This window comes from Orycteropus afer, unplaced genomic scaffold (assembly GCF_000298275.1).
Source record: "Orycteropus afer afer isolate SDZICR_OR568_19922 unplaced genomic scaffold, OryAfe1.0 scaffold00154, whole genome shotgun sequence".
Taxonomy (NCBI): domain Eukaryota; kingdom Metazoa; phylum Chordata; class Mammalia; order Tubulidentata; family Orycteropodidae; genus Orycteropus; species Orycteropus afer.
This window is the reverse complement of record NW_006921741.1, coordinates 6,471,623-6,494,566: the sequence shown is the minus strand read 5'-3', so window position 1 is coordinate 6,494,566 and position 22,944 is coordinate 6,471,623. Positions and strand designations below refer to the sequence as shown.

At 43.4% G+C, this 22,944-nt stretch overlaps 1 protein-coding gene across 1 annotated transcript in view; it reads left to right on the top strand.

Moving 5' to 3' along the window:
- Positions 1 to 22,944, top strand: part of ME3 (malic enzyme 3) — a 274,892-nt gene that overhangs the window by 152,355 nt on the left and 99,593 nt on the right. Inside the window, exons 2-3 of the mRNA XM_007946273.1 lie at positions 4,105 to 4,238; positions 7,283 to 7,432. Of these exons, the coding sequence (XP_007944464.1) occupies positions 4,105 to 4,238; positions 7,283 to 7,432 (284 nt within the window). The remainder of the gene's footprint in view (positions 1 to 4,104; positions 4,239 to 7,282; positions 7,433 to 22,944) is intronic.

The following is a 22,944-nucleotide window of genomic DNA, read 5'->3' as shown; positions in this document are numbered from 1 at the left end:
GTTACCAAGGCAGTGAACAGTCACCTGCCTAATGGTGTTTGGTGAAAGTGCCCAGCCTCCAGGGTAAGGTAGTTTTTTGCAAAAGGATCAGGGACCTAGTGTTGCACCAAGTTTGCCAAGCTGGTGGCCAACACAGGGGATTTATGAACTGGTGACTTTGGACTTTCATGGAGAAAAAGTTTGGATTTTTATGTGTATAGAGTACTTTGAGAAGTTTCAGAAAGTCATACTTTTTAACAGAGTAGATTATTCCAGTATCCCAGGATAGATTTTTTCATACAGTTCCAGCAGTTCTTTTGGGAGGAAGAAATATTCTTCAGGATTTTCATAAATTGGGTTGTAATCATTGTTTTACAAAAACCCAAGAGAAGCCTAGTATGCATCGTTTTAGAGTTCCCCAAGTTACCAGACAAAGACAAAGAAGAAATAGAAAGTAGCCAAGGATTCTACCTTTCACTTTCTTTTTCTTCTGTTCTTTCTCCCTCCACCTCCAAACTCAAGTTTTCTGAAGTCCATCTCACCAAGGTCTGGGGAAGAGGTATTGTATAGTGGTGAGAATACAACTTGTCATTAAATCTTGGTACTGTCACTTACCTCCAGTCAAAGAAATCATCAAGAAAAAAAATCACACCAAATACACTTATTGATTACAAGATGCATCCTGTTAAGAAGCAGTGAGATATGGGATATTAGCTATGTAACTTTAGAAGCATTATGTAACTTCTCTTACTTAGTTTCTCATCTGTAAATTAGAGCTTGTAAAAACTTCCTCACAGTGTTGTTGTAAGGACAGTGTAGAGGAAGATTGGCTATTTGTTAGAGACCTTTCTTAGATCTGATTATAGCAATAACTCCAGTGTGTGGATTATTGATGTATGGGTTTGAATCTCCGTGTTTGAATCCCCTCATCAAAGAACTTGCGATGAGAATTTAGTAGATGTTTTTCAGCTGGTGGAGGAATGCAGGGTACTCTGATGCTCCCTATCTATCGAAGCTTCTCCACTCCAAGGGGCCTGGGGAAAGCTAGACTGCCATCAGCATGATTTAGACTTCATTTCTTATCCACATAGTGCTTCACTTTTAGGAGGAACCTTGAATTACCTAGGGCTTCTTAAGAATAAGAGTTTAACCAAAATTGCCCTAGGTGTCATCAGCCTTGACTATAGCAGGGGTCATATCAACAGTATTAACTCAAATATCATTAGCATGTGCTACTACCTCAAAAGCATGTCCTCATCCCCTTTTATAATCCCTCATGGGAATTCTGGTTCTCTCCTTGTGGATGTTTGCCACCAAGGTGCCACTCAGGAACTCACCACTGTTGCTGTTACCAGGACCCTCCAGGAGAAAGCTGAGGAAGCTGTCTCCAGGAGCTTCTAACCAGTGCCAGAGCAACCCTTACCTAAGCAGAGCCACTGGAGTTTGTGTTGCACCTTATCACCTTGGGATAAAGGGGGGGCAGCTTGTGTCCTCAAGCTTCGCAGTGTCCCTTATGAGAGCAGTTCCTGCAACTTCTGCAGCAAGTACTGTCTCCATAGTGCTTAGCTACAAACCAGGCCAGGAGGCCGATTCCATGCCATCCTACTTACTCCTGTCTTCTCTCCTCTCTCCTCTTTCCTCTTGTCAAAACCAGAAAATTCTGTTCTGTGAAAAACAGTGTTATAAGACTGGAAAGACAAGCCATAGACTGGGAGAAAATATTTACAAAATACATATCTGATAAAGGACATGTATTCAAAATATGGAAAGAATTCTTAAAGTTCAACAATAAGAAAACAAACAAGCCAATAAAAAAAGACAAAAAACCTAAACAAAAACCTCACTAAAGAAGATATATACAACATGCTCAACATTAACCCCAAAACCCACCATCATCCAGTCAGTTCCGATTCATAGTGACCCTATAAGGCAGAGCAGAACTGTCCTATAGGGTTTCTAAGGCTGTAACTCTTTAGGAAAGCACACTGCCTCATCTTTCTTCTGAAGAGCAGCTGGTGGGTTCAAACCACCTACCTTTTTTTTAGTTAGGAACTCAGTGTTTTAATTATTGTGCCACCAGAGATTCTTTGTTGTTGTTGTTGTTATGTGCCGTCAAGTTGGACCCAACTAATAGCGACCCCTCCTTGGGTTTCCGAGGCAGTATCACTATAGAAGTAGATTGCCCCATCTTCCTTCCAAGGAGTGGCTGGTGGGTTTGAACCACCAGCCTTCTGGTTAGCAGTCAAGTGCCTTAAGCACTATGCTACCAGAGCTCCTACCAGAGCTTCTAGAGAGAGATAAAGTATGAAAGTATGTTTAGCTTAATATATATACAGATGGCTACTTATAGAAATAGTTATAGGTGTATGTACATATATTGGATAGCATACACATAATTTCCTTGAGCTGTCATCTGGGAGAACTTAGAAACAATGACACCCCAGTAGTAATGAGTACTCCTAACACCAGACTTTGCTTCCTAATACCATGCTCCAGTAAAGGAAACCAAGGCTCCTTGGAGAAGTGGCTATTCTAAGATGGGGAAATCTACAAGATGTGCCTGGAGAATCTTGAAGTGCCAGAAAGTGAGGAAGTACTAAAAATAAACAAATAAGAAAATACCTACATTATGGGAGTATATCAAAGGAACACAGGAGTCAATTGAAAAACTCCCAAAGGCCAAAGCTTGAACAATTTGAGCAAGAAAACAAAGTAGTATTATATTATAACCCAACGTATAAAATAAATGTTCATGGGTCCATACTGGTATAAATGATTTAAAATAAATAAATTGTGAGAGAAGAGATAAAGTCCCCTTGCTGAAGGATTCAGAAAAATGTAGGATTCCTAAACATGTATACTGATACTTAACCCTCAAGGAGGAGGAACATAAATTCATACTCTGTAAGAGTAGACTGCACATAGTGGTTCCTTATGAAGAGTACAGTATAGAAGGGGGGAAAGTGTAACTTTATGGTGGAGAAATCTGACAAACACTATGTCAGTCTGGTGATCAAGGTCAACAGCAACAGTGATACATTATGTTAAGAGCACGTACCTTTGCTATGATGTGATGTAAACAGGAGTCCCTAGCTCCAGTAGCGTAGCACCTAAGGCACTTGACTGCTAACCCGAAGGCTGGTGGTTCAAACCCACCAGCCACTCCTTGGAAGGAAGGTTGGACAAGCTACTTCCATAGTGATACTGCCTCAGAAACCCAAGAAGGGGTCGCTATGAGTCAGATCTGACTCACGGGCACATACAACAACAACAACAGATGGCAGAAACAATTCAGTACTTTACTACTAACTGGTTCAAACCCACCCAGAGGCACCTCGGAAGAAAGGCTTCCAAATCTGCTTCCAAAAGTTTACATCCATCAAAACCCTATGAGTGCAGTTTTACTTTGCAACATATGGGAACACCGTGAGTTGGAATCAACTCAGCAGCAACTGGTTTGTTTGTTTTTTTTTAAATGCCACTTTACCTCTGTGATTTTCCTCCCAAAAACCCATAACCCAGCCAAATTATAAGAAATACATCAGACAAATTCCAGCAGAGGGGCATCCTACAAGATACTTGTTCATCAAAAACAGGAAAAGTCTGAAAAACTGTCATCGCCAAGAGGGGCCAAAATGTGATGTGGTATCCTGGATGGAATCCTCAAACAGAAAGTGGACGTGTAAAAACGAAGAAAAGTCTGAATAAAATATGGAGTTTAGTTAGTAATAATTTATTAATGTCATTTCATTAATTGTAACAAATATACCATAGATGTCATAGTATGGGGAATTAGGAGAGGGAGTATGTGGGAACTCTCTGTTCTCTCTTCTCAAGTTTTCTATAAATATAAAACTGTCCAAAATAATGAAGTATATTAAAAAGCAAAAACAAACAAAAAAGACAATGTAGATATTTTTTTCCAACGAGGAAACTAAAGCTCAGAAAAGTCAAAGTAACTGGCACAAGATCCCCCAGCTACTTAAATGGCAGAGGAGGGATTTGAGTCCTGAGTCCTTTCTACTGGGTCTCACTGCCTTCTGCCCAGCTGTATATGGAACCTCTTCTGTTCCTTGGTTTCCTGCACATCCATTTGTGTGTATGTTTCTTTCCTGTTCTCCCCAGGGTATGGCCTTTACCCTTGAAGAAAGGATACAGCTTGGAATCCATGGCCTAATCCCCCCCTGCTTCCTGAGCCAGGATGTCCAGCTCCTCCGGATCATGAGATCCTACGAGCGGCAGCAGAGTGACCTGGACAAGTCAGTGCCTCAATTCTGCTCTCTCTACCCAATCCCTGGGCTGAGCCATCCATTACCTGTGGTCCACAGAGGGTATTCTGCATACTCCTGGGCTAGATAAGGCTGAGAGGTTTAAGAGATCCCAGACCCAGACCTGCCTTCTACAGGGGTGATGGCCTTCCTGAGGGACAAGTTTTATTATGATCAAGGAACAGGAAATGTGCCCTGGGAAAAATGGGAATGGAAACTGAATTTTAATCAGTGATATCTGGGAGTTATTTATGATGTGCTTGGAACAGTGCTTGACACGTAGTAGGCACTGTGTAAGAGTTTGCTAAACAAGTATGTTGCCTTGCTATGGGCTCCAGCAGAAATGTATGGAGAAGACATTGGTTCCCTTATATAGCAATAGAGCTTAATAGCCAAGACTTTTGACCCACAAAGGGTGGTTGTCCCTGTAGGGGCAGAACTCAGCAGCAAATTCACAGTAGTCTGCACCCATCTTCCTGTGGTCCTGCCCCACCCCCCTTCAATATCATACATTGCTTCTGAGCAGAGGTCTGTCCTCCCTTCCCCACATCCAAAGCTCTAAGCTCTAAGCTCTAAGGTATTACTCACATTAACTCCAAGGCCATGCCGCAGTCCAGGCCAAAAATTCTCTCCCTCTTTATATTATACTCAGATTGGGTCTAGCCCATGTAACCCCAAAGAGCAAATCAGAAATTGCACAATGATTCCAGCTAACAACAGGAGATATGCCCCAACTTTAAACGATCTGAACCTCCCCTTTTTGTTAAATTTACGAGGAAGAACTAAAGTCCGAAGTGAAACCCTCTTTCCTAAAGATACTAAACTCTGAAAGTTAAGGTCCAAAACCCTTCTCTCTCCAGTTCTTTCTAGTTCAGTGGACCTTGCTTATGTGCCTGGAAGGACATCGTGCAGCTCAGGGACAGGGAAGTATACCCATTTCTGGGAGCTCTAGATGCTTGCTCCTGGCACCATGTTGACCATTTTGAGTTGCTCATTCCCAGAAGTCCCTCATTTCAGCAGGTGCTTGGGAAAATGCTAAGGAGGCTCCCCAGCTTCTTTTGGATATGGGCAGTCGTGTGCCAGTAAATGTTTTATAACTAATTTTCCAAGGGTTAGAGGAGGAAGCCCTAATATGTAACATTTGCTGATTTCCATTGTGTAAATATTACCATCATAACTAACTTCAAGTTACTGGCTTGACATCACAGAGTTAAGAAGAGATTTGCACAAACACTAATGGGTAAGAGAATCCTGGTAACCCTGAGTTGGACCAGTGTCTTTGGTGGAGAAGAGGCTGAGGCCCCAAGAGGCCACATGACTTCCCCAAAGTCACACAGCTGGTAAACAGCAGAGCTGGGATTCAAACCTAGGACCACACTCAGTGATCATCCCACTACAGCACAGCTCTTTTCTCCTATGGGAGCTTCTCTCTTACCCCACCCCATGCTTAGGGCCTCTGGTGCCTGGCCCTCTCTCCCAACGTGTTCTCCAGGAAGGGTGTGATAGCAGTCCCTTACACCTCAGTGTGAATTTCAACCCCTGGGTTTTCTCTCCCAGAGGTTTTGTCTTCCAGCTGAGTGTGAATGAAAAGCTCTTTCCTTTTGTTTCATGATTTCAGGCTTCAGGGACAGGGGAGGGAGAGATTCTTCTGGACTGGGCCTCCTGAAATCATTTCTTTCAGGGTCCCTTGAGAATTCTATTTGTGATAGGAAGCAGCCCTGTATGGGGAAGGCCAGTTCATACACAGCTCATATGCTAAGTATTTTCCGTAAACCTGCTCCACCCCAGAATGTTATTATTCTATTGACATTAATTAATATACATAAAATAATAACAAAGAGGGAGCTCAGGTGGCATAGTGGATAAGGCATCTGGCTGCTAACCAGAAGGTCAGCAGTTCAAACCCACCAACTGCTCCATGGAATGGAAAGAAGATGGGGCGATCTACTTCCTTAAAGTTTCACAGCCTCAGAAACCCAGTAGGGGCTGCTATGAGTCAGATTTGGCTCGATGGCCATGAGTTCAGTTTTTAAAAACATAACAGTTTTCAATAGTGGTTGACAACACAAAGTTCAGAGCTAGACTACTTAGGTTAAATCCCAACTCTGCTATGACAATTTGTTGTTGTTGTTATGTGCCATCGAGTCAGACTCATAGCGACCCCTCCTTGGGTTTTGCAGGTGATATCACTACAGAAGTAGATTTCCCAACCTTCCTTCCAAGGAGTGGCTGGTGGGTTTGAACTGCCAGCCTTCTGATTAGCAGTCGAGTGCCTTAAGCACTATGCTACCAGAGCTCCTATGACAATTTAGGTGGAATATTTAATTTCTCTGTGCCTTTGTCTCCTCATCTATAAGATAGCAAGAATTATAGACCTACTACACAGGTTGTTGCAAGCTTTCAATGAGTTAATGATTCTAAAATACTTAGAACAGTATCTATACCATGTATAATAATAAGCACTGTGTGTTAACTAGGAGCTCTGGTGGCGTAGTGTCTAAGGCATTTGACTGCTAACCAGAACTACTGTTCAGATCTGTGGTGTCTAAACTGTCTTGAATCCCTTTAACAGCACTGCAAGGCAGATGTTATGTTGAAACCTTTACTTAGAGAAGATGGGTGATTGGCTATGAATGTGCCCTCAGAACTGGCTGAGCAGAAGGGGAGCCCTGGGACTCTGACTGCCCCACATGGCCCTTGGCTCTTTCTACACAGTGGCTACCAAGGGCCTTCCCTGCAGCCACTTGTTTGTAGCACTCTTAGCTTCTATTGAGTTGGCCCCAGTGGAAGGAAATGCTGCCCAGTCCTGCCATCTCCATGATTATTTGCAGGTTGGACCATTGCAGTCCATAGGGTTTTCATTGGCTGAGGTTTGGAAGTAGATCACCAGGCCTTTCTTCCTAGTACATCTCAGTCTGGAAGTTCCATTGAAACCCGTTCAGCAACATAGCAGCACACAAGCCTCCCCTGACAGAGGGTGGGGGCCACACACGAACCCCCTGTGGTCAGCTTTGTTTTTATCTCCACTTTTCAAGGTACATCATTCTCATGACTCTCCAAGACCGGAATGAGAAGCTCTTCTACCGAGTGTTGACCTCGGATGTGGAAAAGTTCATGCCGATTGTCTACACACCCACCGTGGGGCTGGCCTGTCAGCAGTATGGCCTGGCCTTCCGCAGGCCTCGGTGAGCCTTTGTGGGAGCTGGGGATGAGGGCTCAGTTTGGGGGGCATTTAATCCTAGAGAAGGGATTGAATTATTTTCACCTTCCTTGCTTATTGATTGAGAGTCTGGGAACTAACTCTTGCCTGGGTCAGTGGCCCGATAAACAGACATGTGATTTTAAGCACTTGCTCAGGAAAATTATCCTGTAAGCAGAGAAATGAACTGAGGGTGTGTCTGGGCAGAGAGGGACAGCAGAGCTTCACCAAACAATAAATGCCCAGTGTATAGTTCGGAGCTGGCGGGAGAGCTACTTCACATTGTTCTTCTCTCATTATCTACCTGTTATCCCCTCCCCTGCATCTGCTCTGGTCATCCCTAAGTGCAAAACACTATCCTCACAACTCAGCCAGTTAATAACGGAAACTTGGACACCAAACACTGAATTCTTCTGCTGACTTAAAGAATGAGTATTCCTTCCTTCATGCTTCACTCAGATTTCACTTAAAATGTCATTTTATTAGGAAAAAAAAAAAAGCACTACATTTATTTTAGAGCCAAAAAAGGGGGTGGGGCATTTTTCCAAAGAAATCAGTGGTTTTGTTCATGGTGATGTCAGAATATATATATTCTTGTTTTTTTTTTCATGATGAGGTCATTTACACTTTTTGTTGTTGTTAGGTGCTGTCAAGTCAATTTTCAATTCACAGCAACCCCATATGACAGAGTAAAACTGCCCCATAGGGTTTTCTAGGTTGTTTTTCTTAACAGGAGCTGATTGACAAGTCTTACAGAGCCACTTGGTGGGTTCAAACTGCCAGCCTTTCAGTTAGCAGCCAAGCACTCAGCTGTTGTACCACCAGGGCACTCTCTCTCTCTCTCTGTCCAGTCAGAACTGGAAGGGACAGACCAGAGCCACCAGAACCCAATGTCTCCCGCAGGCGCTGACCTGCATTGTAACCAGGCAGGGCATGCACCACCACATCAGTCTCAGGAACCATGGCATTTGTGAAAACCCAGCTGTGGCTGGCTGAGCCACAGAGCTACAAACTGAATACAAACAAGCTCCACCTCCCTGCCCCTATATGTGGCTGGATTTTGCCCTAATAGATGTTATGCTATGGATATATATATATATATATTTCCCCCCACTGCCAACGAGTCAATTCTGACCCATAGCAACCCCCATTGGGTTTCCAAGGTGGTAAATCATTACAGAAGTAGATTCCCCCATCTTCCTCCCACAGAGCAAGCTGGTGGATTTGGACAGCCAACCTTCTGGTTAGCAGTCAAATGCCTTAGGCACTGCACCACCAGAGCATCTTATATATAAATATATATATATATATATATATATGAGAGAGAGAGAGAGAGACAGAGAGAGAGAGAGAGAGAGAGCATTCTGGTGTCATAGTGGGTAAGGCATTAGGCTGCTAACCAGAAGGTCAGCAGTCCAAACCCACCAGCTTGCTCCACAGGATAGGGCAATCTACTTTCATAAAGACTGACCAGCTTGGAAACCCAATGTGTGTTGCTATGGGTCAGAATTGACTCAATGGCAGTGAGTTTGGTTATATTCACATATATAAATATTTATATATATATACACACACACACACACACACACACACACACACACACATATATATATATGTAAAAATGGAAAGATTTTCAAAGGGTCCTTAGCTACTGATACATAGTTACAAACTTGGAGCACTGATGTTAAGAGTTCTGTCTGGGTTCATTATATATAACATAACATTGTTTTACTCTGTGCTAGAATGTGCAAATATATTATGTACTGTACTACAGTCCTTGGGTAGAGCAAAGGTTAATGTGCTTGGCTGTTAACCAAAAATTTGGCAATTCAAGTTCACCAGAGATACCTCAGAAGAAAGGCCTAGAGATCTACTTCAGAAAAATGAGCCACTGAAAACCCTATGGAGCACAGTTCTACTCTATAGAGTCAGCATAAGTTGGAATCGACTCGACGACAACTGGGTTTATTATGTACAGACATGTAATTTACATTTAGGTAGAATTTATAAATCTATGTTTATAAATCAAGTGTTACATGAGGTACATGGAAATATGGATCTAGAATATCTCTTGTTCATTTGAAAATAAGCTGCCAGCTTTGAAGCCACCATTTGGAATGAACGTTGCAGGCCACTCATAAGGAGGAAGCTCCCAGGCCCATTCTCTTCCTTTTCTGGTGCCAGTGGAAGAACAGCAGAGCACAGAGCATCAAACGTTGTCTTGGTCAGGGTACCTGGCTGTTGAAGTAGACCTGTCCTCATCTCTCAGAACAGCCCCTATGCAGTATGGCTGCAGCAGCTGTGCTAGCTTTTGCACTATTATAGGGCAAGGGCGGCACAGGGGAATCCTGCCTGGGCTCCAAGCAGTTCTGGGCTTCAACCTGCTACTTTCAACAGGAAAGAGACTCCTGTTCTCTTATTCTCTTTCCCACGGAGCTGTTAGGAGCTCCTGGTACATTTCCGAAGGATGAAAGGCTCCCCTGACTTCCCAGTTCCTGCTCAGAAATGGTCATTTTAGGTCCTTCCTCCTGCACAGCATAGGTCAGCTCACACCATTTCCCTCCTCAAAGGCTTTCACTGGCCCTGAGGGCTTAAAGAACCAAGTCCAACACTGACAGAGCATTCTGAATCCACCATGTTCTAGCAATACTAATCTATCCTTCATGCCCAAATTACACTAAGCATTTTCATGCCTCCATACTTTTGGGAATGCTATCTCCTTTGCCTCAAGTGTCAGCTTCTCTTTGGAATCATCCCTAAACTTCCTCTAGACCAACTGATCACTTCCTCTTCCATGTCCCCACAGTTCATTACACATACTTCTGTTTCATAGGAAGCCAGCCATTGCTTAAGCCAGAATTCTGACTGTGGAAATCAGGGAAAGCTTCACAAAAAAAGATGCCGTGTGAGCTGGGTCATACAAGATGAATGCAAAGAGTTGAGACAAAAAGCATTTGCCTACAATGATCCCCTACCCCCCCCCCAAAAAAAAAACTCACTGCCGTCGAGACAGATCCAACTCATAGGGACCCCTCCTTGGGTTTCCGAGGCAGTATTGCTACAGAAGTAGATTGCCCAATCTTCCTTCCAAGGAGTGGCTGGTGGATTTGAACCACCAGACTTCTGGTTAGCAGTAAAATGCCTTAGGCACTACACCACCAGAGCTCCCTACAATGATCCAAGCATACCCCAATTTGCTAGAATGTAATTTGCTGGGATTTCATGGTAGGTAAAGCAGAAGAGTAGAGTGGCTCAGTAGAACTGACCAGTGGTTCTACCCAATAAAGAGGCAGTCCTTGGTCTCCTTCATACCACCCAAGGAGGTTGGATTAGTGGGAACCTCTTTCAGACTCAGGTCCAGGCTCCACTAGAGGGTTCACCAAGAGATCAGTGATGGACAGGGATTTGGCAGCAGAATTGTGAGTCTATGGGTGGAAAAAGTCCCTGCCAAGCACCTGAGGTCAGGAAACTGTAATAGGGAATGACCCCAAAGAGGATCGCTGTCTGGCACACGGAGAATCCAATTTTTGGAAACAGCGTTTGAGAAAAAGAAAGTAGCTTTATTTGCATAATGCTAGGTAGGTAAGGAGGAGCTATGAGTCGGGGCCGACTCGATGGCAAATAACAACAACAACAACAACAACAACAGGTAGGTAAGGAGGAGGAGGGAGATCTGGTGGCATAGTGCCTAAGGCATTTGACTGCTAACCAGAAGGCTGGCAGTTCAAACCCACCAGCCATTCCTCGGAAGGAAGATGGGGCAATCTACTTCTGTAGTGATACTGTCTCGGAAAACCCAAGGAGGGGTCGCTATGAGTCAGGTTCGACTCAACGGCACATAAGAACAACAACAACAACAACAGGTAAGGAGGCAGGAGGAAGCCTTCCTCAGATCTGACTCCTTGAAGTAAGTGTGAGTTACATTATTATGGGGTTTAAAAAAGGGAGGTTATACATACTCATTTAAATTCTAGGAGATCTTATGCATGGGGATTTTTAGGGTAGTACAAGTGCAGATGCAGTTCTAAACATGGCGTCCTTAGCATTATCAATGGGGGAGTTTTCATGGATGATGTGTCACTAGGTCATCTCAGGACAAGGCTGGAGTATTCCGCACATGTTCCATGGGCCAAATCTGGTAGTAACCAGTGTACTCTTGTCTCCTGCTTGCAACTGCTGTTTTCAAAAGAGAAACAACTTAAAGGAAATTACCACGGAAAGTTACTAATTCCAAGAGCTGTGAGGGCATGGGCCAGGTTACAGAACCAGATCAGCCTTGGGCAAAGGTGGAGTAGGGTGCTGCAGAAGTTGGACACATCATGTGAAGAAAGGCAAGTAACAGTCCCAGCAGAGAACCTACAAATGAACTGGAATCAGAAGAAAAGCATAATCATAACAGGAACAGCTTACTACTACAAGCCAGGTCATGTTCTGAAATCTTTACATATATTAACTCATTTAATTATCACAACCACTCTGAGGCAGGTATTATTATCATCCTATTTGCAGATGAAAAATAACTTGCCCAAGGTCACACAGCTAATAACTGGCAAAGCTAGGATTCAGACCTCTGCAGGCTAACTCCAGAGTATAGGCAAGTAAACACTACCCCCACACTGCCTCTTCTGGTTAGGGACCATAAGAGCATGTGGTGGGCATTCAGAAGTGGGGTATCCTCACAGGCCCAGGAATGTCTGATTCCCCAAAGGAGTATAGTAGAGATTACCAGCTAACGTTTCCAGAGCCTCTTTTGGGAGGATTGATGCTAGCACCTGCAGCTGGAAGGGGCTGAGGCAGGCATAGGCAGACTGAACTGACTTCTTGAATTGGTCCCTCACACATTCGGTACAGATTTCCCGCATATGTTTTGCACGGACCATTCTTCAGATGATTACCCAATTAAGTTATTTGACATGTAACATTCTGAGCTGTTGCTCCAGGTTTTCATATGGTTGCTTTCCAGGTGTTGATTCCTCACCTGCCTTGCTCCTGAGGGAGATGAAAGTTTGGTCTCCACTCCAGCCCTCAGCTTCATCTGAGGCCTTGTCGGAATGGCTTCATTGATTAGCATCTGAAGGGAGGACAGCCCTGAGGCCAAGAGGAGGGAGCCAGCTTCTTCTCACTTTCTGAAATGATAAACATTCCTGCCAGGTTCCCTGAAACAATAGAGTCCTCTGTGAGAGGGCCTGGCCCCCCACCAAAGCTAATTAGGTCCAGGTGATGCTAAAATTGAGCCTTTACCAAGCCTGGGACTCTCCATCACCTCACAAACTGGAAGAAGATGCCAAAGTATCTCAGGCATGGACCCTGAAATTTCTGTCTCTGCTAGAGTCTTCCCTGCCCCGGCCCTGGCACATCCTGTGTCATGTGCTTCCATGGACCATGGATCTTGGCTACCCTGACTTGAAGGAGTGATCCTGAAGGTTACTAGTGTATAACACAGAAGAGGTAAAAGCCAGAGATGAAACTGGGCAGGAGGCCAGGGCAGAGCTCAGCCAAGAAGAGATGGTGCAGGGAGGAAACTAATACCAGAGAGGGTTGGCTGTCCAGTGTCAGAGAATACTCTCCCTTTCCCATGCTGCCTCCCTCTTGACTGGTCCTATCTTCACTCACCTTAACTTCTTGGGCTCCAAGAGATGTGCACACACCTGTAAACCTAACATTTCCCGGCCTCTGTTTGGGACCCATCTGTATTGGTGATGGAGGGACTGTGTTGTGGGTCATGGAAGGAGTGTGGAAAGCAGGCTGGCTTGGGCTTGAATCTCAGCTTCTGGTGACTTTTTTTTTTTTAAGGAATAATAACAAGGTTTTATTTTTAAATTACGTAGAAGACATACAAGTGTTCTAAGATGGCAACTCTAGATGGCAGTGGGTATCCCACCTGCTCCAAGTCTGGAGAAAAACAAGCCAAGGGCTACCCTCTCCTGCCACAAAGGTTCTGACTGTTGGGATCCACCAGGCTAACAGCCTCAAACTATCCAAATTTTGGAGCAAAACTGCAGCGAAGGGAGCAGGAACGAAATGCTGTCTATCTGTGGAAAGAATACACTGATTTGGAGAGGGGAGTGGATCTACAGAAGCAGCACCCTGTGCTCCCTTTCACCATGATTGTCTCCCCCCATGTTTGGCCAAGGAACCCATAAGGAAATGCTCTGGTGGTGTAGTGCCCAAGGCATCTGACTCCTAACCAGAAGGCTGGAAGTTCAAACCCACCAGCCACTCCTTGGAAGGAAGACTTGGCAATCTACTTCCGTAGAGATATTGCCTTGGAAACCCAAGGAGGGGTTGCTATAAGTCAGAACCCACTCAAAAGCAGTGAGTTTTTTTTTGTTGGTGGTGGTGGTGGTGACTTTTGACAATTAATGAAGCATCTCCTCAGTCTCCTCATATGTAAAATAGGAATAATGCCTTCCTACATGGTTTGTGAAGATTCAGTGAGACTCTATATGTAAGGCACCTGGCCCTACTAGGTGCTCCACAGCTGTGATCTCTCTGACCCACCATCCCCTTGGAACTGTGATCTGAGCTAAGTCACTCTACCTGAGAGTATGAATGATAAACCCCCTGAGAGCATCCCAGTGTTCCAAAATTCCACCATACTCAGCTTTTTCATCAGGCCTTAAATTATCTGTACTTGTTGTTGTTATGTTGTTGGGGAGCTCTGGTAGCATAGTGGCTAAGACACTTGCCTGCTAACCAGACGGCTGGCGGTTCAAACCCACCAGCCACTCCTCGGAAGGAAGGTTGGGCAATCCTACTTCCGTAGTGATACTGCCTCGGAAACCCAAGGAGGGGTCGCTATGAGTCGGGGCCGACTCGACGGCACATAACAACATATGTAAATTATCTGTACTTATAGTTACCAAACCCATACGTTGGTACATGTGAGGAATTTGCAAACAGACTGTGATGAGTTCGAAATGATGACAGAAAGTGGAACTTTGTTTTATGTAGTCAGAATTCTGTGGAAGATACATGAAGATATATTTGAATTTGGGCAAAACCAGTAGCCCTTGGCCCTGTGCCTGGCTTCTGTCTTTTCTTTCTGCAAATAGGTGGGTTCCTGCACATAGGCCAGTATCATGTATGTGAGATAGTAACAGCTGCCATTTATTGACTGCTTATGATATTCAAAGAGCTCTGGTGGCACAGTGGTTAAGGCATTTGGCTGGTAACCGAGAGGTCATCCATTGGAACCCCCCAACCACTCTGTGGGAGAAAGATGAGGCAATCTGCTTCTGTGAAATGTATAATCTTATTAACCCTACGAGTGCAGTTCTCTGTCCTAGGGGTTGCTGTGAGTTGAGATCAACTCCATGGCAGTGGGTTTTTTGATTTTTTATGATACTCATAGTGGGCCCCAGGCTAGGTATTTAATATACATTATCTCTGAGCCCTACAACAACCCGACAACGTGCATGTTATTTTACTGAGATAACACTTAAGTCTAACTTGTCTGAGACATCACAGGTGGCCCACAACCCATTCCCATTCCTTGTCTTTTTAATGCATTCAGAAAGCAGCTTCTTATTGCCCTGGTAAACATGACAGAGATAAACTTGTATTTCTGTTTTAAGAGTTGTTGTTGTTGTTAGTTACCCTAGAGTCAGTGCTTACTCCTGGCAACCTCATGTACAACAAAATATTGCCTGATCTTGCACCATCTGCATGATCATTGTTATACTTTAGTCTGTTGTGTGGCCATGGTGTATTTTTAATGCTTTCCAACCTAAGAGTTCAACTTTCAGCACTTCATTGAACAGTGTTCTGTTGTGATTCATAGTGTTTCCATTAGCTAATTTTTGGAAGTAGATCACTAGGACTTTCTTCCTAGTCTGTCTTAGTTTGGAAGCTCTATCTGACCAGTAATTCTGGTCATTTTTGTAGTTTTGAATTTTGTTCCACATTATTCCTCCCACTCTAACCAGGATCTCCAATTCTGATCCCTTTATGAGTGGTTGGTATTGGTAGCCAGGCACCATCCAGTTTTTCTGGTCTTGGGGTCATGAAGGCAGAGGTCCTTGTGGTCCATCATATCTTTGGACTAATTGTTTCCACATGACTTTGATTTTCTTCACTCTTCTTTGGTCCAGGCAAGAGGAGACCAATAGTTGCATCTTAGATGGCCTCTCAAAAGCTTTTAAGACCCTAGTCACTACTCACCAAAGTAGGATGTAGAACAAGACTATGTAGTGCCAATTGAGCATGATATGACCATGTGACTTTGAACGTGCTAAAGCCTGGATCATAGGAATTGTACACTTGGTGGAGTTGTTGTAAAGTTCAAATGAGCTAATTGTGCATGAACCTGCTTTATAAATTAAGTTCCTTACTAGCATAAAGGGGCATTACTTTTTCATCCCTTCTTTCTACCCTATTTCTATAAAAGGGTGTGGCTAAGCCTCACACTAATCTGCCTGTGTTTCCTGTTTCCAGCTCACCACATATGGTGAGTCCTTACCTCATTATTCTGCATTGGAACTTACTTTTCTTCAACCACCACCCACATATACATACACGTCTTGCAGAGGGACCCTTAGAACACTAGTCAAACACCTGTGTTTCCTAAATGCCATAAGTCTCTAACAAATGGAGCCAATTTCTAATCATACACAAGAATAGTTCTCCAAGTGACCAATGGGTGCCAGTATCTTTGAGAAAAGCCACCTTGAAAGATAAAGACCAGAAGATGGTGTTTATCTCAGCAGATGAGAAGACCCTGACACCCAGGGTACAGTCTCTGAGCATATTACAATCTGGAATTCAGCCCAGCTGTCAATCTTCCAGGAATCTTCTCCTTCCCCCAGCAAGCGCGGGTGTGCACACACACAGACACACACACACAACTAGCATGATTAGGAGACAGAGTAGAAAACAAAGATTAGAATCATTGGCCCAGCCTCCACCCCATCCTGAGGGCATCAAAAGTGCTGATTCCTTTGCCCAAGCATACTCTACATCTAATTACACCCAGACTCCTGCCAAACTGTTTCAGCTGTGCTGCTGGAAAGGTGCCCTCAACTAGAGCAAGCACAAGATTTGCAGCCGGGTCTATTTAGCTTTCATGTGGCTCTTTTAGTCCTTCAACTATGAGTGTTATGGAAGAACACTCGGTTACGAGTCAGGAGACCTGGGTTCTAGCCCTTCCTCAACCACCTTTCTGGGCTATGACTCTGCAGGCAAGTCACTTAGCTCTTTAGTCTCAAGTAAAAGTGTCAGAGGCTAATTACCTGACCTCTGTGACCTCTCCCAGCTCTAACAATTTATAATCTAATAACCCAAACTCTATAACCAAGTTAGAAATGAAATCCTTAAGTGAGTCACAGTTGCGTTATGTAGCTGAGCCAGTTTGCCCACCTGTAATATTCAGAGGTTTCAGTTCGATCAGTGGATCTCAACCCTTCCTCTGCATTAAAACTATTTAGAGAGTGGGGTGGTTAAGTGGGAGCTCTGGTGGTGTAGTGCCTAAGGCATTTGACTACTCACCAGAAGGCTGATGGTTCAAACCCACCAGTCACTCCTCGGAAGAAAGGTCAGGCAATCTATTTCCGGAGTGATACCACCTTGGAAACCAAGGAGGGGCTGCTATGAGTCGGATCTGACTCGAGAGCAGTGAGTTTGGTTTGGTGGTTAAGTTTGTGTATCAACTTGTCTAGGCCTGGTTGAGTGGCTGGGCAGCTGGATGTAGTATTCCCCATGAAGAGACTGGTAATCAACTCCATGGTGGAATCTACTGTGAGCAGTTGAGTAGCTGCCTTTGGGTATGTGGCCCGCTTCCCATTTATAAGTAACAGCTTTGGGAATGGTCTCTAGCTTATGGCACGCTTGAGCCCTGCATATAGCCATGTCATTGTTCAGCAGCTTCCCATGCTCTGCTGACCATGGAACTTTCAGTGGACTTAAATTAATGGCCTACCACATGGTTTAATAACATCAGGACTGTGCCTTTTTACTTGTCAACCTTGAGTTTGTCAGTCTCAGCAGCCAGTAGCTGCCTGAGTGAAGAAAAGCCTCTACCTCCAGTGGGCCAGGAACAGGAAACAGAGCTGAACCCCAAGGTTGAGGGGCTTTCACCCAGCCCTAGAGCCTGGCACTTTGAACTTGGACTTCTAGCCTCCAAATCTGTAAGAGAATAAACTCTCTATAGGCTATCCCATTGGTGGTAACATTCTTGTCAGAGCAGCATTAGGTAACCAGAACAGAGAGCCTTTAAGAAATACCACTGCCTCATCCCAGATCAATTACGTCAGATTCCTTAAGGTGGGGCCTAGACAGTTTTATTTTAAAAGTTCCCCAGGTGATTCTAATAGGGTACCAAGGCTGAGAATCACTGAGCTGGGTGATATCTGAAGTTCCTTCCAGCTTGGATCTTCTGTGACTCTCAGGAAGTTGATATGGTGAAACCCAAATTGTCCAGGCCACCCCAGCCTATGAGTGTACATGAGGATTAAAATGAAAACAGGCCCACTGCTGTGGAGTCGGATCTGACTCATAGTGACGCCTCCTTGGGTTTCTGAGGTGATATCACTGCAAAAGTAGATTGCCCAACCTTCCTTCTGAGGAGTGGCTGGTGGGTTTGAACCACCAGCCTTCTGGTTAGCAGTCAAATGCCTTAGGAACTACGCTACCAGAGCTCCCTTGATAGGCTATGAGTTGCATGAGTCAACTGTTATAAAAATTTAAGGAAAGGTTACATATGGAAAGAAACATTCTTTGATGATTACCAAGGATGAGAGAGGAAGGGAAGGAAAATCACTAGCTAAGTAAAAGACACTTATTAATTTGGGTGATGGGAAAGGCAATATGCAAGTCATGAGTGACCAGCACAACACCACTAAGGAAAAGGAAGACACGGAGAGGTGTATAAGAGTTACAGACAACAAAAGCAAACACTATTACATATATAATCCTGCATATCAAACATTAATCTATGAATGGATACATAAGTAGACAGGCAAAACTGTCAGGTATGGGTAGGCAAACAGGACTATACCCACAACTATATATAGGTTTGGCAGATGATATTACTACGTATATATTTGTATGTGCTGTAAAAATGTCCATAGTTAGTAGAGCTAACAAGGGGCAAAGTCATGAAAACTTCTTAGTCATAACCAAACATCTTGAGGGAGTGGGTCATTGGGCCTGTGAGCTCAGAACCATAGTCATGGAGGACTTAAAAGTCAATTGGCATAATGTAGTCCACAAAGACAATTGTTCTACATCTTACATTCAATAGTAGTGACTGGAGTCATAAGAAGCTTGTGAGTGCCATTTAGGATAGCACTATTGGTCTCTCCTTGTCTGGAGCAAAGAAGAGTGAAAAAGATCAGGGACACATGGAAACAATTAGTCCAAGAGACTAGTGGACCACATGAACCTTAGCCTCCACTACCCTGAGACCAGTAGAACTAAATGGTGCTTGGCTACCACTGCCAACCACTCCAAAAGGGATCACAATAGGAGATTCTGAATAAAGTAGGGGAAAAATACGGAACAAAACTCAAAATCATAAAAAAGGCCAGGCTTGCTGGTCTGATGGAAACTGGTAGAACCCCTGAGACTATAGCCCTTAGACTCTCTTCAAGCCCAGAACTGAATGCACCCTCGTGGCTCAATTTTCAGCCAAATTATAGGCCTGTAAAGTGAATAGTAACACCAGGGAGGTGTTGCATCTTAGAACCTTAGAACTTTCAACCTCAAGAGATCGAAAGGGCAGCATTTGCCCAGGGATACAGCTTAGAAGGCAGGAAGGGAGAGGAAAGAGGGATAAAAGGAAACAGTAAACTCAGGGAGGAAGTGGAGAGAGTGCTGTTACATTGTGGGGATTGCAGTCAATGTCACAAAACAAAATGTGGATGAGGTATTGAATGGAAAACCAATTGACCCTGCAAAGTTTCACACAAATCACAATAAAAGGTTAAAAAAAAAACAAAACACTCATTTATGGTTAAAACAAAACAAAACAGTATCAGCAAGTGTGGGACAGTGCCAGAGAATTTATATAGATAACAAGTTTCCAGGTGCTATTGAGGTGGCTGGTACAGGACACAACTTTGAGAATCACTGGATTAAAGAACTGTGGGAGGTAACTCACTGAAGAAGGGAGACCACTGAAAGGAGGCAGAAGGGGTAGACACTTACAGGCCCCACTGTGCATTAGTAGAAAGATCTGGGAGCCATAAGACATGGGTTCTCGTCCCAGTTTTTGCCATCAACTAGTATTGTGACCCTCAGTAAATCTCCTGTCTGGACTTCAGTTTCCTCATCTATAAAATGAGAGAATTTTACAAGCTGATCTTGGAGCCTCCTTCCAACTTGTATATTCTCTAATTTTTGTGGTCCTGAAATGATCAGATTAGAGCACTTTGGCAATAAATTAGACTCAAAGCTTTAGAGACAGGTGCCTCTAAGGTTTCTGGCATTTAAGGGAGAAAAATGTAGAAGTAGATGAAAACACATACCTTTCATTTTCTGACAAGAAAAAGCTTGCAGGGTTATCTGCAAATTGCCATTTTTGCTAAGAGCTCTTCCGATTCACATACAGGCACGTTCCCAGACAGACTGGCTGGGCAGTCCAGGATCTGACGTGGACTCCTCAGTGCCAGGCTTGGGAGCTGATGCTGGGATAGTCTAAGGAAGGTGCCTGAGAAGCATGATGGTGTTCAGCTATTATTTGACAACAAATGTCACGTGGAGTCAGTACAATTGTATCTGGACCCTAAATCACAGAAACACTTTGAAACAGAGGGGTGGAAGAGAAGGATTATTTATTTTTGTATCTAAATTGCATGGGTTTCAATCACTAAGGTAATGGGTTTATTCTTTTTTAGAGGAAGTTTTGAGATTTACATACAAAAAAAGAGTGAGTTTGCACTTAATTGCAAGTGACCTGCCTGGGACTTTAGCATCTAGAAGGAGCAGCTTGCTCTGAGGGGGGCAGAAAGGTCACTCCTCAGCCATCCATGAGTTTGGGTGTAGGTTACTGAAAGTGAAGGTGGGAATGATTGAGCAGCCCCACTCCCATGCAAAAAATTATATTTTGCTTACTCAAGCTGGAGGCAGATGAACCTTATTAACTAGAGCAGAATGTTCTGGGTTTGACTTCCTTTTATTTAAAGGCGAATTTAAACAAACTAATTTTTGTTTCTTTTTTATCTGGCTCTGTCCTTGTTCCCCCTTTGTCCTTGGCAGTCCAGCCATGGTGATCAAAAGAATAGGTGTGGGAAGAATTTCCTTACTCTGAGAAGGAAATAGATACCTAAAGACAGGAATTGAGTAGACCTTTTCTCAGATGACCTTGATCTCCCATTAACCTGTCAAATGCACTAAAGGATGTATTTGCTCAAGCTAAGCTTAGTCCAAACAGAGAAGCTACAAGCAGTACAAATGTTTTCAAAGGTTCTAAGCTAAAAGAAAGATCACTGTTACAATATTTCTTGAAGAAAAGTGAAAACTGCTTTGCCATAAAAGAACCTCACCACCAGCTGGCCAGTCCCTAAAATCCATTATTATATTCATGCCCTTGTGTTAGTCCATTGCATTTCCAATAATCCCCTCAGATTTCTAAGTGCCCTGAAGGGGTAACATCAAAAACTTTATACATAAACAGTTTTTGAGATTATTGAGTCAGCAATCCCATAGGGATTGAGAGTCAGGAAGGGGTAAGTTTGGTCTGAACGGGAGGATAGGAGGGAATAGATCAAGAAGGACCTATTTGGGGTGCTGAAATGAAACAAGGCTCATACATTGTGAATCAATGTGATTTTGTCAGCATAAGGTTACTGGAGCGGAACAAGTAGAAAGGCTGAAAGGAATGTGGAGAGTGGAAGGTGGACTTCCAACTTCACAGTATTTCTGTGAGCTCATCTGAAATAAAAGCTTCAGGGGAGGAAGAAGTATGTCTTACTCTTCCCTGTATCTCTCGTGGTGCCCCATTAGCTCTCCAAGCACCTACAGTAGAGAGCACAGCTTAAATTCAAGAAGTATTGATTGATTAAGCACCATCATCAGAAGACATGAATAAACACTTCACCGAAGAGGATATCCAGGCAGCCAGCAAATACATGAAGCAATGCTCAGGATCATTAGCCATCAGAGAGATGTAAAGCAAAACAGTGAGATACCATCTCATCCCAGCACTAATGGCCAAGTTCAACAAGTCAGAAAATAACAAATGCTGGTGAATGTGGAGAGATTGGGACTCTCATACACTGCTGGTGGGACCATCAAATGATACAACCACTGTGGAAAATAGTATGGCAAGTTCTTAAAAAGTTAGAATTAGAAATACCATTTGATCCAGGAATTCCATTACTGAGTATATATCCTAAAGAAGTCAGAGCCAGGATAAGAACAGATATATGCACACCCATAGTCATCGCAGCACTATTTACAATAGCAAAAAGATGGAAACAATCTATGTGACCATCAACATAAGAATTGATAAGCAAACTATGGTACATACACACAATGGAATACGATGCAACACTAAAGAATAATGTAGAATCTGCAAAATACCACATAACATGGATGAACTTGGAGGACATTATGCTGAGTGAAATAAGTCAATCACAGAAGGACAAATATAATATTAGCTCATTATTTTAAAAAGTCAAGGAAAGGTTTATATATGGAAGGAAACTTTCTTTGTTGGTTATTAGAGGTGGGAGAGGAGGGGAGGGAACACTGAAAAAAAATGCATTGACCCATGTCACTTTAGTTTTATGTATTTCACTGTACATAAATTATATTTCAATAAAGTATATTAAAAAAAGTATTGATTAAACACCATCTTTATGATTGGCCACTAGAGGTACATGGGAGATACAAATGGAATAAGGACGTTTATTCATAGTCTCTGACCTTGAGGTATAATGGCCCAACTCAAGCAAGGAGCAATTCTTAGGAAATATAAGCCAATGGGTGAAGTGTAGTATGGGGTTGTCTAGTTTACTTTGTAAGTGTTGAGGTAATTCTGATGGTAAGAAATCATTCCAACTGAATTGTTGGTTCTTGATCTAAGCCTTGAAGAGAAGGATTTGGATTCACACTTAGAGGATGGTTCAGCCCAGTCCCTGGAATACAGGAGACAGCAAAAAAGATTTAGTGGATTAGTTCCAAGCAGGAGGAACAGCAAAAGCAAGGCATGTGGGTGAGACAAGCCAAGAATCATAGACTCTCAGGATTGGGAATGTAGAAGATACTGTTGGTTGCTATTTCCTTCCTCCTTCCTCCTTCCTCCTTCCCAGAATCCTTGTGTGGTGCAAATGGTTATCATGCCCAGCTGCTAAGTGAAAAGTTGGCAGTTCAAGTCTACCCAGAGACACCTCAGAAGGAAAGGCTAGTGATCTACTTCTGAAAACCATAAGGAGCACACAGTTCTACTATGATGCACATGAGGTTCTACGTGAGTCAGAACTGATTCAACAGCTGGTTCCTGTCCATCTTAACAAAACTGAATTTTTTTTTTTTTTTTTTTTTTAGCAGTTATCCTTC